The sequence below is a fragment of the Athene noctua genome, chromosome 1 (assembly GCF_965140245.1).
Source record: "Athene noctua chromosome 1, bAthNoc1.hap1.1, whole genome shotgun sequence".
Classification (NCBI taxonomy): domain Eukaryota; kingdom Metazoa; phylum Chordata; class Aves; order Strigiformes; family Strigidae; genus Athene; species Athene noctua.
The window spans coordinates 182,360,483-182,376,243 of record NC_134037.1 but is presented as its reverse complement, the minus strand read 5'-3'; the positions used below and the strand labels follow the sequence as shown (position 1 = coordinate 182,376,243).

The 15,761-nt window shown below is 41.4% G+C and overlaps 1 protein-coding gene across 1 annotated transcript; it reads left to right on the top strand.

Annotated features, from left to right (window-relative positions):
* The first annotated feature begins 5,698 nt into the window (after nt 1-5,698).
* Nucleotides 5,699-12,369, top strand: TLR7 (toll like receptor 7). The gene is made up of 2 exons (XM_074929927.1): nt 5,699-5,771; nt 8,802-12,369. Exons 1-2 carry the CDS (start codon nt 5,769-5,771, stop codon nt 11,940-11,942), a joined length of 3,144 nt encoding a protein of 1,047 aa, XP_074786028.1. The 5' UTR covers nt 5,699-5,768; the 3' UTR covers nt 11,943-12,369.
* Nucleotides 12,370-15,761: the final 3,392 nt, after the last annotated feature.

The window sequence follows — 15,761 nt, the reverse complement described above, 5'->3', positions numbered from 1 at the left end:
TGTGCAAGTATTATAAACAAATCTTGAAAGTTGCTTCTGCCTAGAAACTGCTTGTGGTTTTATTATTGTGATATGCTTTTTTCTTTTTCCTGAAGACCATGACCTGCACAGGTCAAATAGGGAAGAATGTAGGCATTGATTCTCATGCAAACCTTGCTCATAAATCAGGTTCGAGCTGTCTTGGACATAAGGATGAGCTGTTAATCACACTAGACTGGTACACATCTTTTTAATAAGACCATCCTTCTCCTTTTTATGGCCTGACAGAAGAGACACAATGTTTAAATTTTGTTGGGAGTTTGGGTTAATGCTTTATGAGCAGCTGAAGTTCTTATTTCTCAGAGTGTTGTAAGCAAGCCCACTCAACTCTATTTAACAGGATGAGATGGGGAAAAGAGCAGAGGGAAAACACAGAAATAAGCTTACTGTGTCTGCTGCATTTTGTGCACTTGAAATGCTTCTGAAGAGTTATAGGTGAGTTCCTACAGCTCTGTGAAAACCCCATGCCTTTTGACAGAATCAACAGGTGTGGGAACAGAAAATCGTGAGGTGTTTGGTATTTAATGCTCTATAGTTTCCAGGCCATGCTGGGGTTCTGGTCTGAAGATCAGATGACAGTTCAGCCTGGTGGGAAGCTTTCATTTCTCAGCAGATTTATTTTGAAATAAAGGAAAAAATACCACGTTGCATAGCATAAGTTAGAGGTTATAGCTCATACTTGCCTATAAACCTTATTTTGATTCATGCTACTGTCCTAGTGGAAGCACAAAATTTTGTCTTTCTCAATAAAAGGTTTTTACTTCAAGTTTGCAGGATTTCTGAAAGCTCTTGTTATGGACTCTGGGGTTTTTAGATGTCAAAAGATAAGAGCCTGTTGCTGAGGCAGGGGGCTATCGGGAGTGAAACATGACAATGGTGGAAGTGTCCCTACTACTGGAGGGCCACGGGTCTCACCATCTAGCAGCAGCCCTAGTCCAAGTTCCCCACTTAAGCCTTGTAACTGCTTGGTTTTACAGCAGCACACAGACACTGTCTATGCCTCCCTGTCCTGTGGTGGGACTGTCACCACTACCTGGTGGGCATGTGCCTGGGACCTTCAAGGCCAGTAAGGCGAGGAGCTGTTAACCGAGCACCCAGGAACCTTGAGGTTGGTAGGGAAGGGAGGAAGAAATCTGTTTGGTTTGTCTACTTGGTTCACAGTAGCTTTAGGACCTCAGAAGGAGGGTAAAGGGAAGGAGTGTGTGACCGTCACAGGGAATGGCTGGTTTTGCCTCACAAAATGGTGTGATTTAAGCTAACCTCATTACCAGGGGTTGGGGAGCAGAGGGTACCAGTGACAGTGCTGCACATCAACTCTTCACCTCTGAAGTTAATTTCAGAGGATGACAGGAGTGAGGCACATGCCCTTCCACTCAGCTCTGAGGAGGCCTCCAGTCCCACCAATGCCTGCAGGGGCAAGACCCAGAGAAAGAGCGGTGCGAGGGAAAAGGGAAATCCTGTCCCTGTGGCTCCGGGACAGGATCCTAGGGCAGCCTGGGAGGAAGGGTGAGTGAAAGCCTGTGCCACTGTAAGAGGTAGGCCTTTGACCTCAGTTACACAAGTTAATCTCGTGTCTTATGCAATGATGTATGTGCAGTATGCAACTAGATGTAGATATATACAATATATACATTATATAATACATATATCTATATCATACGGATATTTTGTATGTGTAAAAATATGTGTAGAGGGAGAAAGGAAATCATTCCCTATCAATCGCAGTGCATGAAATTAGGATCAAAATAACCTCTGTTGGGTAGTTAATAACCTCTAGCAGTAAATAACCTCTTCCATAAAAATGTCATGCACAATTTTTTGTAAGGCAGTATCAAGCCCTATAATAAGTGACACTGTCGTGTTCCGTGGTCTCCAGAAGCCCATAAATTGACACACTTGAGTGTTTAATATGAGCGTCCTTACAGCTGCTTGCTTGCCCTAATCGTAAACCTTTATTCTGTATAGAGCTGCTTTCTTGCTGTGTGATTTGGTGGGGTCCATCAGTGCCTGAGTTCTACATTGTTCTGTAGAGGCTATTCCAGTGCTCCCTCAGTGCTCTTGCCTGAGAATGACTCCACAGACCATGGCAGGATTGCCTACATGAAACCTTTCAAATCAGGTTGGTCCTGCAGCCTAGTTATTTCATCACTAAGAAACAGGACTTGAGGATATCCAATTCACAAGTGCCAAAACTACTCTGAACCTGCCAGTTGCATGAATTGCTGGCAGTTCCCACATTAGCGTGCACCACCACTTCCAGTATTACTGCCTTAGCGCTTCTCATCATCATCATCCCCCAGAGGAAGGCAGCAATGCCCTCTGTGGCTACCCTGTCTTACTGACCCCTTAGGAATGGGGAAACAGGAGAGGTGTAGTTGCTGACCCTGGAGAGACTGGAAACTACCTGCATCTTATTTAAGGTATTTCTAAATGACTACTGCCTCCCTTTCAGGTAACTCACTTTCAGTAACAGGAATGCCAGGTGCCTTTCCATTCAGCAAGCAGTTTTAACCTGCTGTAGATACCAAATGGTCAGTCTTGGCACTGGGGCAGCCGGGGCAGCCTGGGTAGCCTCAGCTTTCAGAAATGGGAAGGGCTGTTTCTGCTAGTGTCTCCCTCAGCTCATGTCAGCACACGGGGCACTTGGGTAAGCTCTTAGCACAGATCTGTGAGGGTCTCCTCCCACAGCAGACATCCGAGAGCTTCCTCTGCCCTTGTTGTAAGGCAATATCTTCTACTGTTGTCTTCTGTTTATTGTTCTGGTTATTTTTAGTGCCTGGAAACGCATTTCTGCAACAACTATCAGCAAAGAGCCCACATTGTTACACCCCTTAAGGCTTCTGAAAGCCTTTTGTTACCATTTCCTCAATTTTGCTATCCATTTCCACTTGTCGTTATTTTTGCACATCTCTCTACATCAGCTTAAAAAGTCATTTTTTGTCTTTCAAAAATTGAGCAACTTAACTTATCTCTCTGATCATTTCCTGGGTGGATTATGCAATGATACACTGAACGTCGTATTAACCATGAATACTTGGGGCGCCGTTATAATTATTGATATGAGGGTTAGCACATTAGAGAAAAGACAAGACTTTAGGACTTTAAGAATAAACTACCCAGCCTTAGGATAAACATAGGAGAATCCTGATTTTGACAGACCAACAAAAGCACCTTGCTGTAAATTTTTCTTTAGAAGACAGAAGAGAAAAAAAAAGCGGAAATGTAATGTTCACCAGTCCAATTTCAATCTAACTGAAAACCAGACCTGTAGATGACGGATTAAGGAAGGACTCTTGCTCTATTTTAAATTATATTCTTTGCTCACAGAGGTAGCAAAATACATGTGTTGTTACCAGTGGGTCCTCCCCTAGCATGTGATGCAGTAGGAAGTACTCTTCTGCTTTCAGATACTTCGCGTTTCACAGGAGACAGAGACTTTGCACAACATCTGAGGGAAACCTGAACTTTTAAAATCAGTATATCTAAAAATGAAATTATAATTGTGAAATTCTGGACTGCTGAGCCCTCCTGCACTCACTCCCACCTTTGGATGGAAATATTGTTGCTTTTTCTTCCCACTTAGGTTAAAAAAAAAGGGGAAAAGATGTTCTGCGTTTGTACTAGCATTCAGTTGTGCTTTCACTCTGCATGGAACTGAAACTCATGTGCTCTTGGCAGGGTGAAAGCAGTTCCTAATACGAAAAAAAAATAAAATCAGCAGCAGTCCAAAAGAAAAGGCAAAGCATTGGTAGAGCTATTAAAATTTCCGAGTTTTGTAGGTATCAACTGCAAGGAAGATCTCCAACAACACTGAGCACCTGCTGAAAATTACAGGGCTGGTTGACTGGATGCTGTGCTTTGGGTAACCTACTTACAACCAAAGCAAATGGGCACTAAGCATCTCACGTTTAAGCCATGTTCCAGTGTCATGTAACAGGGATGTGCTGAGGTGCTTGAAGAAACGGACTTTCACAATCCAGCTTGTGCCAAGTCATTCTCTTATTTCACAAATAATTAAGCACGTTTGCTTTACAACAAGGTGAATAACCATAAATGAGTGGAAGTTAACTTTCTTTTCTGGTGACACATAATCTGTGAAATGTTCGGAGTGGAATAGCTACTGTAGGGTGTTTACAGTGAAGGTTTTTCTCCTACCAGAAATGAGATGAATGGCCTTGCAGAATGCAGCAGGATTTTAGTGACCCATCTGCATTAGTTGCAATAACCCTCAATGAAACCTCAGCACCTCGTGTGTGCAAAGAAAAAGCCTGTTACCAGTAAATAGGAGAGGAATTGTACTTTATCACAGTACTCTTAGTAATCAGGCCCAAAGGTGAGCAATATAGTCCTCAACCTAGAGTGAATTAATGTGCCCTTTCCTAGGCCTTGATTGAAACAGCAACATTGTAGACTTTCTTGTGTTGGTTTATGTCTATATGACTCGGACTCTAAAACCAGGGAATCTTAAAGTATGACAGCAAATTCTTCCCCTGTTCATTCTTCAGATTCTAGTCTTCCAAAATGAGTTCCTCAGCCCCAACACAGTCAGAGCAATTATGAACTGCTATTGAAAATGTAAAGAAAACTATGTAGGGAAAGAATACATGAAAAACACCCCACCCCCCTATTATCTATTGTAACTATTGAACTGGTCTGTCCTGCTAAGCATGGAAACTTCTCTAAGTAAGAAACTCTCAAACAGACACCATGGACCATGAAATGCTGGATTTTCACCACCTTAAGTCTGTCCATGTCATCGTTAACTTGGTCCCTTCTACGCTCTCCCATGGAGCTTTTACTGTTTTGTATGCTGTTTCCTATGCCATTACCACTATACTTTTTTCTTGCTTTATTTTGCTTCCCATTCTTTAATAGATATTTCTTCCACAAAGCATTCATCTTAAGAGATTTGTCACAGTTCTTGAAGGTTTTTGCAGCAGAAGTGAGCCCCAAATATAAACAAAAATTACTAAACTTCCAAATATAAAATATTGTTAATATCATTTAACAATATCTGTCTCTGTGCACCATACACTAACGAAGGAAGAAAAAAATAACAAACAAAAAAAAAAAAAAAAGGAACTTGAGCTTCTGCAAATATTAGTTGTCTGAAGTGAATTTTACCCTTATGTAATGCGTTTGTCTCCTAGCTGATTCACCTGATACTTTTCACCAAGTATTTTGCAGTTTCCCTCCTCTAGGGTTCCCTGTGGCTTGGATGTTCATCTTCTTGGAGTAGGTATTATTATAGTTCTTTACGGTATGACACTGTAGCTAAGTAAAATACATACTTTGAAAAGAAAACTATGTTCAAATTTAATAAAGAAGAGAGCAAACGGCAGCCTATGAGCCTAAAAGGAAAAAAAAAATATCGCAACATGTATGAGTAACGAGAATTTTTTTAAAAGGCAAAATGTAAGTGTACTCAGTTATTTTTACGAGAGGTGGAGGAGTAAATGAGGTACTGTTGTTCTAATTTTAAGTACAAACGTTTGAGGAAGTAGGTTGCAACAGTTGTTTCACATTTCATTATTTCTCATGTCACCATCCAGCTGAAGAGTGGTGAAAGACTAGTGATTGCTGCTGCTGTCTCGAGTGAGTTATGTCACGTTACACTCTCCTCCACACCTCAGCTGAACCAGTGGGGACCTCTTTTATGCTGTTTTCTTCTGCTCTGATTTACCGTCTCCTCCAGCGACAAATTTGCCAGACCTGGAAGCACACAGAAAATGGTAGGTTGAACTTCCATTTTAAATTTACTTTGAGACCTCTTTGACTGGAACTCTTGTGGAAGACTTTCAAGAACATCATCTCCTTTTCTGCTTTCTAAATATTCAAATTTATTGTTGGGGTATAGAAGCTGCAATATATAATTACAGGAAAATAAAGCATTTATCTGTGATAATACTAACTGGCTAGCATTTAATTATACTACTGTGCTACAGAATCTGTATAATGATGTCTGTTCTAACTGCTATAACGTCTGGAGTGTTCTTTTTTCTCTAGCCTTCCCCCCTGCCAACTCTTAAAATACATATGGAACCCCTACATAAAAAAATCTTTCAGAAACGCCTAGCTTTATTGTTGCTGATTATTTGAAGAATACCCTAAACCTGATCTAGTAGATCAGGCAGGTGTCCCTACCCATGGCAGGGAGGTTGGAACAAGATGATCTTTAAGGTTCCCTCCAACACAAACCATTCTGTGATTTTATGACTCATTATGGATTTGTGCACCTGGTAGTTAAAATCAAGTAGATCCTAGTGAGGACCACAAAGGACAGTTCACATGCATACTCTAGCTGTATTTTTAAACTAGCTTCTCATTACAAAGACATTGCAGAAGTCAGAGTTTCTTGTTTCTTTTATTTAAAACTATCTTTTAAATTTGTTCTGGTACTGGAACAGACACAAGATGTTACACATGCAAATAGTTAGACACAGCACCAGAATGTAACAGTTTACAATTAAAAGAGTACCAGGAAACAGAAGGTTTTACAAAGAAATGAAGCACAAAGATGGTAGGAGATAGGCTGGCTCTGCCACAGCACTTAAGGTCCTAAAAAAGCTGCAATATGGGAGAGTTCAAAATCCGAGCATTGTGAATGTCTCAAAAGACATTTGTTGACTTCTTAAGAATCCTACAAACACATTCATTAAGACTTTTAAGGCCCAGAATGATTGCACCAAATTTTCGGTCCCTAAACCTGCAGTGTTCGTCTCTGTTCAGTGTGTAGTCAGGCAGAGCTCCCTCCATCTTCAGAGCTGAGCAGTGCCTGCAGAGGGGCCTCTCTCTCCTGCTCTCTCTTGAATGTCCATGCAGCCCAGGTTGATGGCAATAAATTGAGGAACTTGGGTAAGTGCCAAAAATTAGGTGCCTGGCTGCAGTGGCCAAGTATGAGTTAATGTAGAACATTTGTGGTGATCTAGACTGCACTCTCACCTTGCCCAGGTCCTGCTCTGGTGCTTGGACACAGGGGTTTAATTTGGTTTATCGAATATTTTCAGGGTGATTCCAGTTTTCCTCAAAAGCAGCAAATGTGTGGTTTGACCCCTAGTTAGCAGCAGAGGTTTTCCTTCCCTCTTTCAAAGGAAGACAGGCTGCTGGAGTCTGATCTATGGCAGTTGTCAGCATTTGCATTGGTGGCAGCTGGTACTGTGTCCGTGGCTGGCAAGGGTTAGCACTTCACTTCTGCTGTGAAGTGCATCGACGGATAAAGGTAAATGGCATCCATGTGATGGAGAGACAGTGCAGAGAGTCTCTGAGGTTTTCCTGCCACTCTCTGCCATGCTCCATGGGCACCTGCTTTGGCTAACAACCCTGTACCCTACGGTACGTTGGTCCAGGCAGGAGCTGGGGCACTACGGGCCATTCAGTTAGCAGAGACACTCTTTGGCTTTTCATTAGTCTAATAAAGTCTTTTACATACATAATATTGTGTCATATTGTATAAATACATATAACTATATATATATAATATGGGCACCACTCAACGGGGGTTTCACATGCTGTTTGAGCAGGTCTTTCCCTAGTCATCTGAATTTCAGCTGCTTAACTGTGTCTTCACATTTAGTCAATGTTATTCCATGCATAACTAATCCTGGCTGTTTAAGAGAATTCTGCGTGCCGTGTGTTTCCAACGTGGAGTTTTCCAGGGAGAAAGTATGATGTTGACTGCTGTGGGTTTTATCATCTTTAAATCTCTTGAAGAGCACCAGACACGGGCGGTTAAGAAGCTGTGCAAGGCAGCAAAATGGTCACGGCCCCTGTGCCTATGCTAGGTAAGCCAAGGCTGGCCGCCTGCTTGCCTGGCTGGCTGCGTCCGGCCAGAGTGACAGCGTTTCTTTGACCTTGACTGCTGCTGAGGGAGTAACTGGTATGTTGTGAAATATTAAAAGCTTATTGGTCTTCCCATAATGAACACAAACCTATAAAGTAGGCAAGACTTGGAAGGACAGAGTGTGTTTTGGAAGATTCTTTGAATGCCTGTAGGATTTTGGCTCTGAATTTTTAATGAATATTATTCTTTTATGCGACATGCTCAATCTTAAATCTGCCTCTGATTTTCAGTTTTACCCTTTTTTCTACAGGCATTGATACAGTTATTGCAGACGTTTTATTTCACACGCATTGATACAGTGCCCTCTTGGCCCTCTGCCCTTACTCGGCAGTGCACATGCCGATGGTATTAAACCATATGGCGGTATAGCCATTGACGGGCTTAGGTCAGCCATAAATCCATTGTAACACTTACTAGAGGAAGAATCCTCACCCGTTAGTCAGTGTGCTTTTGACAATTTGCACTAGCTTTCTAGTGACGATAGATTTTCTCTATCTTTCATACGCTTCAAAAAATTAACTTTGCTCATTTATGCTGTTATACAATGGTGATCTGATGGATGTTTAACACATCTTGTTGTCCCTTAAAAACACAAAATTCACAGAGAAGTAGCTTTTAATCACCTGCCTTGTCATTTTTTCAGTACATTATTTTTTTTTTATGATTTGTTATTTAGAGAGTGATAATTATCTTAAGACTAGAATACTTCGTGATAAGAAAGTAAAGAAAGCAATTGAGGAATTCCCAACATCTGCCTTCCCCAAATTTATAACCCTACCTGCACATCCACTTCTAGCCAGTGTGAGAAACAGGACCCCAGGTCAGCTGTATATTTGGTCTGACCCAGTACATGCTTGGTCTGATGTCCTATGAGATGTTCTCATTGCATTAAAATAATACCTCCCTATTTCCTTATTTTTAGGTACCTCATGCAAAGATGTCAGATGCGTTGTGGTTTGTCTCGCTCTTCCTATTTCCGATGCTGCTGTCAGGAGCTTGGTTTCTCAAAAGTCTCCCCTGTGATGTTAAAGCCTCTGAAGGTTCTGTGACCGTGGACTGCACTGACCGGCGTCTCATGGAAGTCCCCAGAGGGATCCCTGCAAATGCCACCAACCTTACCCTGAGTATTAACCATATCCCCCATATCTATTCAACATCCTTTGCTCATCTTGAAAACCTCATGGAGATTGACTTCAGATGCAACTGTGTGCCTGTCAGAATGGGACCCAAAGATCACGTGTGCACTATGAGACCGAAGATTGAGCATGGCAGTTTTTCTGCCCTGACAAGACTGAAGTCATTGTATTTGGATGCAAACCAGCTGCTGGAAATACCCCGGGGTCTTCCCAGTAGTTTAAGTCTGCTGAGTCTGGAAGCAAACAATATCTTTTCTATCCAAAAAGCCAATTTGTCAGAACTAGGCAACATAGAAGTTTTGTATCTGGGACAGAACTGTTACTACCGTAATCCATGCAATGCTTCATTTGAAATTGAAAGAACAGCCTTTCTGGAGATGAGAAAATTAACAATACTATCCCTGAAGTCTAACAACTTAACTCACATTCCACCCAATTTGTCATCTACTTTAAAAGAATTGTATATTTACAATAACAAGATTCAAGTGATTCAAGAACATGATTTAAGTGCCCTTCACAACCTAGAAATTCTTGATCTAAGTGGTAATTGCCCACGTTGCTATAATGCCCCATATCCTTGTATTCCCTGCCCCAAGGGCACAATTGAGATAGATTCAAAGGCTTTTCATTCCTTGACAAATTTAAGAATTTTGAGACTTCACAGTAACTCTCTTCAGAGCATACCCAGCAGCTGGTTTAAAACCCTCAAGAATCTCAAAGAGCTTGACCTCTCCCAAAATTTCCTCATGAAGGAGATTGGAGATGCTCAGTTTTTGAAGTTCATCCCCAGCCTGCTAGACCTTGATCTGTCCTTTAACTTTGAAGTGAAGATGTATTCTCCATCCTTGAATCTGTCTAAGACATTTACTTCCCTCTCTAACCTGGAAACCCTGAGGCTCAGGGGATATGTCTTTAAAGAACTGAAAGAAGGAAATCTAGATCCATTGCTCAGTCTTAGAAATCTCACAGTGCTGGATCTCGGGACTAATTTTATTAAAGTTGCTGACCTGGGAGTGTTCAAGAAATTCCCAGCCCTTAAGCTCATAGACCTCTCAGTGAATAAAATTTCTCCTTCTTCAGGTGAAAGCAACTTTTATGGATTTTGCTCTAATCCTAGGATTTCCATAGAGCAGTATAACAGGCAAGTATCACAAGAGATGCATTATTTCAGGTATGATGAGTATGGGCGAAGCTGCAGGTCCAAAGACAAAGAGGCTGCTTCCTACCAGTCTTCAGTTAAGGAAGAGTGCCTGAAATATGGAGAAACTCTGGATTTAAGCAGAAACAACATCTTTTTTATTAACCCCTCAGACTTCCGGGAACTTAGTTCCCTCAGATGCCTCAATTTGTCAGGTAATGCAATAAGTCAAACTTTAAATGGAAGTGAATTCTCCTACTTGTCTGGATTGAAATATCTAGATTTTTCTAACAACAGGATTGACTTGCTATACTCAACTGCTTTCAATGAGCTAACACTTCTGGAAATTCTAGACCTGAGCGATAACAAGCATTATTTTCTGGCAGAAGGTGTTACTCATGTGCTTAGTTTCATGAAAAACTTGGCCCATCTGAAGAAGCTGATGATGAATGAGAATGAGATTTCTACCTCTATTAACACAGGAATGGAAAGTCAATCTCTTCGCATTTTAGAATTCAGAGGAAATCGTTTAGATGTTTTATGGATGGATGGGAATTCCAGATACTTGTCATTCTTCAGGAATCTGTCCAGCCTGGAACAACTGGATATTTCCTTCAACTCCCTCAGTTTTTTGCCTCATGATGTTTTTGAAGCTCTGCCTCCAGAACTCAAGATCCTCAATCTAACCAATAACCAGATGAAGAGTTTCAACTGGGGAAGCCTCCACTATCTGAAGAAACTAGTAATTCTGGACCTCAGCAATAACCTTCTGACTACTGTTCCTCAAGAACTGTCCAATTGCTCTTCAACGCTCCAAGAACTGATGCTCCGAAACAATCGCATTCAGCGGCTAACCAAACATTTTCTCAGAGATGCTTTTAAATTGAAATACTTGGACCTCAGCTCAAACAAGATTCAAATAATTAAGAAGTCCAGCTTCCCTGAAAATGTTATTAACAACCTGAGGATGCTGCTTTTGCATGACAATCCTTTCAAGTGCAATTGTGATGCCGTGTGGTTTGTTTGGTGGATCAATCAGACTCAAGTGACTATTCCTCTTCTGGCCACAGACGTGACCTGTGCTGGCCCAGGGGCACATAAAGGGCGGAGCGTGGTGTTCTTGGATCTGTATACCTGTGAGCTGGACACCTCGTATTTGATCCTGTATGCTCTGTCAGCTTCAACTGTGCTAGGCTTTATGATGTTCACAGCGATGAGCCATCTCTATTTCTGGGATGTGTGGTATAGTTACCATTACTGCACTGCCAAGTGGAAGGGCTATCGGCGTTTATCTTTACCCAATGCTTGCTATGATGCTTTTATTGCCTATGACAATAAAGATCCAGCTGTGAATGAGTGGGTGCTGACAGAATTAGTTGAAAGGCTGGAAGATCAAAAAGCCAGACAGTTCAACTTATGCCTGGAAGAAAGGGACTGGCTCCCAGGACAGCCAGTCTTTGACAACCTTTCCCAGAGCATCCAGCTGAGCAAAAAGACCATATTTGTGCTGACCAACAAGTATATTAAAAGCGGCAGCTTCAGGACAACCTTTTACATGGCCCACCAGCGGCTTCTAGATGAAAAAATGGATGTCATTATCTTGATATTTCTTGAGAAGGTTTTGCAGAAGTCCCGGTATGTCCAGCTGAGGAAGAGGCTGTGTAGAAATTCTGTGCTGGAATGGCCAACTAACCCTCGATCTCAGCCCTACTTCTGGCAGTGCCTGAAAAATGCAATAGCTACAAGCAATACGCTGGCTTACAACAAGCTGCTCCAAGAAACCGTTTAGCTCTACCCTTCCCTGTAAATATTATTATGATGCACAGTGAGCAAAAGATCCCAAAGTTCATTTGCAGAAACTGTTGAAGTGTGGAGTAGATAAATGTAACTGTGATATTACATCCCAAAACAAAATACACAATTGGTCCCAAAGCTGTTAGTTCACTTGTTTTGCTAGGACAAGAAGGAATAGAAACTGTTGCCAGCACAGATGTTTAGCTGACACACACCTTGCTTGGCACTGATCGCTGCACAGCAAGAGGAGATGCACTACTCACTGGAAGTCCCTGGTTTAGAACAGAATCACCACTTCCAGCTTTCTGTTCACTGGAAGCCTCCAGCAGCTCCTGTGTTTGGGTCAAGTGTGGGTGAGGGTGAGACACTTGCTCAGCTTACTCTAGCACACAGACTGCCAGGAGGAGTTTGGCCCATAACTAAAGTTCCTGCTGTGCAGATCACTGTTGAAGTAAATGTGATTTTAATAGAAAATAATAGTTTCCGTATTCTGTGTATTTATGAAAAGCAGAAAAACCATTTGCTGACACATTTGTCTCAGAAAATACCCTAAGCAAAGCTCGTGCTTTGTAATGGCAGCCTAAACCTCTATGCATGGCACAGGCGTGCCTTTGCTTGCTGAGTTGATCTCTGTTTTGGGAGGAGCAGCATGCTCTCACCTTGCAAGTGCTCTTGTCTGCAGTGCAGTCTGAGCAGCTTCTCCCCTAGCTCACAAAGCCCTTTTTATTTTCTCGCAGTGAATCTTGGTGACAGCTCTGGCTGTTGGGGAACCGACACTCTTAACTGGTTTGAACCTGCATATTTCTGCTGCCTCCCGCATCTCCTCCCCTACCTTTTCTGCCTGGTCATCTCTTTAAATAGCCCCTTTTTATTTAATTGTAGGCAACCAGACACTCAACAACAGAAAGACAAACATAAAAACCAAGCTTCATATACTATTATTACAGATAATAAGGTTTTTTTCTTTCCATTTTGTCACAGCATTTTTTTTTTCTATTAAATACAAATGTAGGAAAAAGTGGAGAGCCAGGCTGAAAAAATATGTTTCATGGTTATATTTTAATAATATATATTTTAATAATTTTTCTCTTGGATGGTTCTGTTTGTAAGCCTAAAGAATCTGTATCTCTAAATATGATAACATGAGCTGTAATATGACTCTCTTCATAAAGTAATGCTTGAAATAGGAACCTCTCTTCCTCAATTATTCCCATACCATCTCCCTTTGCCTCCCCACACCATTTCTACCAGAAGTAGATCCTCTTTCTCATCCTAGCTGATTAGGACAGGGGCACAAGGTCACCTAGCCTTTCTGAATTTGAGGGTTGAAGTATTTTCTCCTCTTCCATTGAGAAACATCCAAAGGATGGATATCGCATGAGTAGCAATGCATATATATACAAAAGTCCAAGTTTACGGTATGATGAGGGATTTATGCGTGCTGCAGTACAAGACTGCAGAGTGTCCAGGGATGCTGCACCAAACACTTCTGTGAATATCCGAGAGAGACGGTGAATGGTGCTGTGGTCTGCAGTGGGAAACGAGCAATCTGCTGGTATGGCACTGGCCACTGCTGGAGCCAGCACTCTTGGCCAGCAACTGAGTCACCAGGAGAAGAGCCTACAGGTGTTTTCATGTGACAAAACCCTTCCTGATACCTGCACCCTTACCCTGCAAAAAACATTGACAGAAGAATAAGGAGGGATCAAGGAAGATTGAAACACCCAAGTTTTCTTCTTTTAGCTATAAAAGATATTTTCTGCCGGCCTCGTCACCCCGTTTCTGTGTCCTGTGACACCCCTAAGTAATTACCATGTTTCAGGGGGGAGGTATCAGCCCAATCAGCTGAGGCAGGCCTACATCCTTCTGTCTGGATGCTTCAGGGTATAATAGAAGGTGTCCACATACTGTCCTGGACCATGTGTGTTTTGCAGACTGAAGATTACCTTTGTATTCCTAGAACTGTGTTTGTGGCATTTTTTAGGTAGTTTCATACATAGTAGCTAAGAGCATTTGGTTGGTGGACACAAGCTAAGTCTTTCTTGAACAGGAAAAACAATTTGAATTTAGATTAGTTGGGTTTATATCCAAGAAATTCCTTAAATGGGCATGCCCTGCATTACTCCTGGAATCTTTTTTTATAAAGGTGCACCCAAAAAGGTAGGAATTATTAGACAGATTTAAAGAAATAATATATTGCTTTAACTATATGAGGATTTTAACCTTTGAGCTTGCTTGCCTAGCTGGTGTAGCAGTGCCTGAATTTACAAAACACTGAAGAGTCCTGAGGTTTCTATACCTCAGGGTTTCACAATGGCATAGCTTGTGATCTGGTGTGAGGTCAATGAGGAGGAGGAGGTAGGTAAGGGCATTCAGCTAACCTAAATGTGGACATCTACAGCTGCATTAACAGGTCTGTGCATAATTCTCCCTACATAAGTGAGATGATAGAGACATTTTGTGAATAACACTTATCTCATTTTAACACAGAGGTTTAAGATGGGTCAAAGTAGGGCTAAAAGTAGGATTTCTCTCCATTAGTTGTAAACAGGGTTCCTATGGTGACCAGCTCAGATATAGGTGTCTGCACTGTGGATACTTTCAGTTAGGTGAGGTGACTGCTACTCTAGGCTTACACGTGCAGTCAGTTGGTCTTGAATAACCATGTCACATGGACATCAAACTATGTGAAGTACGATAAACACCAATTGTGATGACCAAAGCTGTTCTTCAGAGTTGTTGTTTCCTTACAGAAATTGTACCAGACAATGACTAGGCTTGGTGTTTAGTCTACATGGCCTGAAAAGACCACACATGGAATGGAAGGATAAAGAAGAGAAAGGAGGGGGAATACTGGAAAAATTATCAAGTTTTTACAGTTCCTCTGGAATTGGTAGAAAAATGCATTGTTTACATTACTATCATTATTGTGGCACAAGAAAAATAATCAATGAAAACTAGCAAGAAACATTCTTACTTATAGCATACATTTATATAAATATAAAATTCTATTTTGTCTCTGCTCTCCCTATTTTTAAGAACTGACATATGAAGAACTTGCAGGTGTCTCCCTGTGAGAATAATTTATGTTAGAAGGGACCTCTGGAGATCAGAGAAGATCTAATTTTGACATAGCATTAGTTTGGTTAGGCCCTTGTTCTGCAATAAATTTGGGGTCCTATGTGGCAAACATGATATCCTGTAAAGGAACTTCATAACAGCATCTTTAAAAAAATTTTGTGAAGATCAGGAGCCCTTGGTCTGTAGAAGATCACATTCTGGGGCAATAGGCCCTCCAAAACAGTGAAGATATTTTTTGTCATCTGAAGAACTGAAGTGCTAAGGCTTGGACAATAGGCCCAAGCCAGAGTTGACCTATAGATGAATCATGTATATTTTATAACTAATAATCATTGTGCTAATAGGTTTTATACTAAGTTATAACAAACCACGTATTCTGATGTAAAAGGTGGAAGTATTGAAGCCTGAGCAACAGGCCCCGAGCCAAAGCTGCTAACTTAATATGTAGTCATTAACAAAATATGTATGCTCAGTAATGAAAGATGTAGTTTAGATATCATATACTCATTATTGGTGATGGATGCAATGAAAACATGTCTATTCTGAATGTATCTTTCTTCTTCTCTGTGTAGGGGTAAGTTAACAAAGCTGTGAAGCCAGCTGTCCGGCCTTGGGACAGACGTATGGCCTTGTTTTAAACAGAACATAAAGAAATGAGATAAGGAGGGAAACTCCCTTAGCTTCTCCCTTGAGCCCTGGCCAGGCTCTGGGGGAATCTAATGAGAGAGTGAAA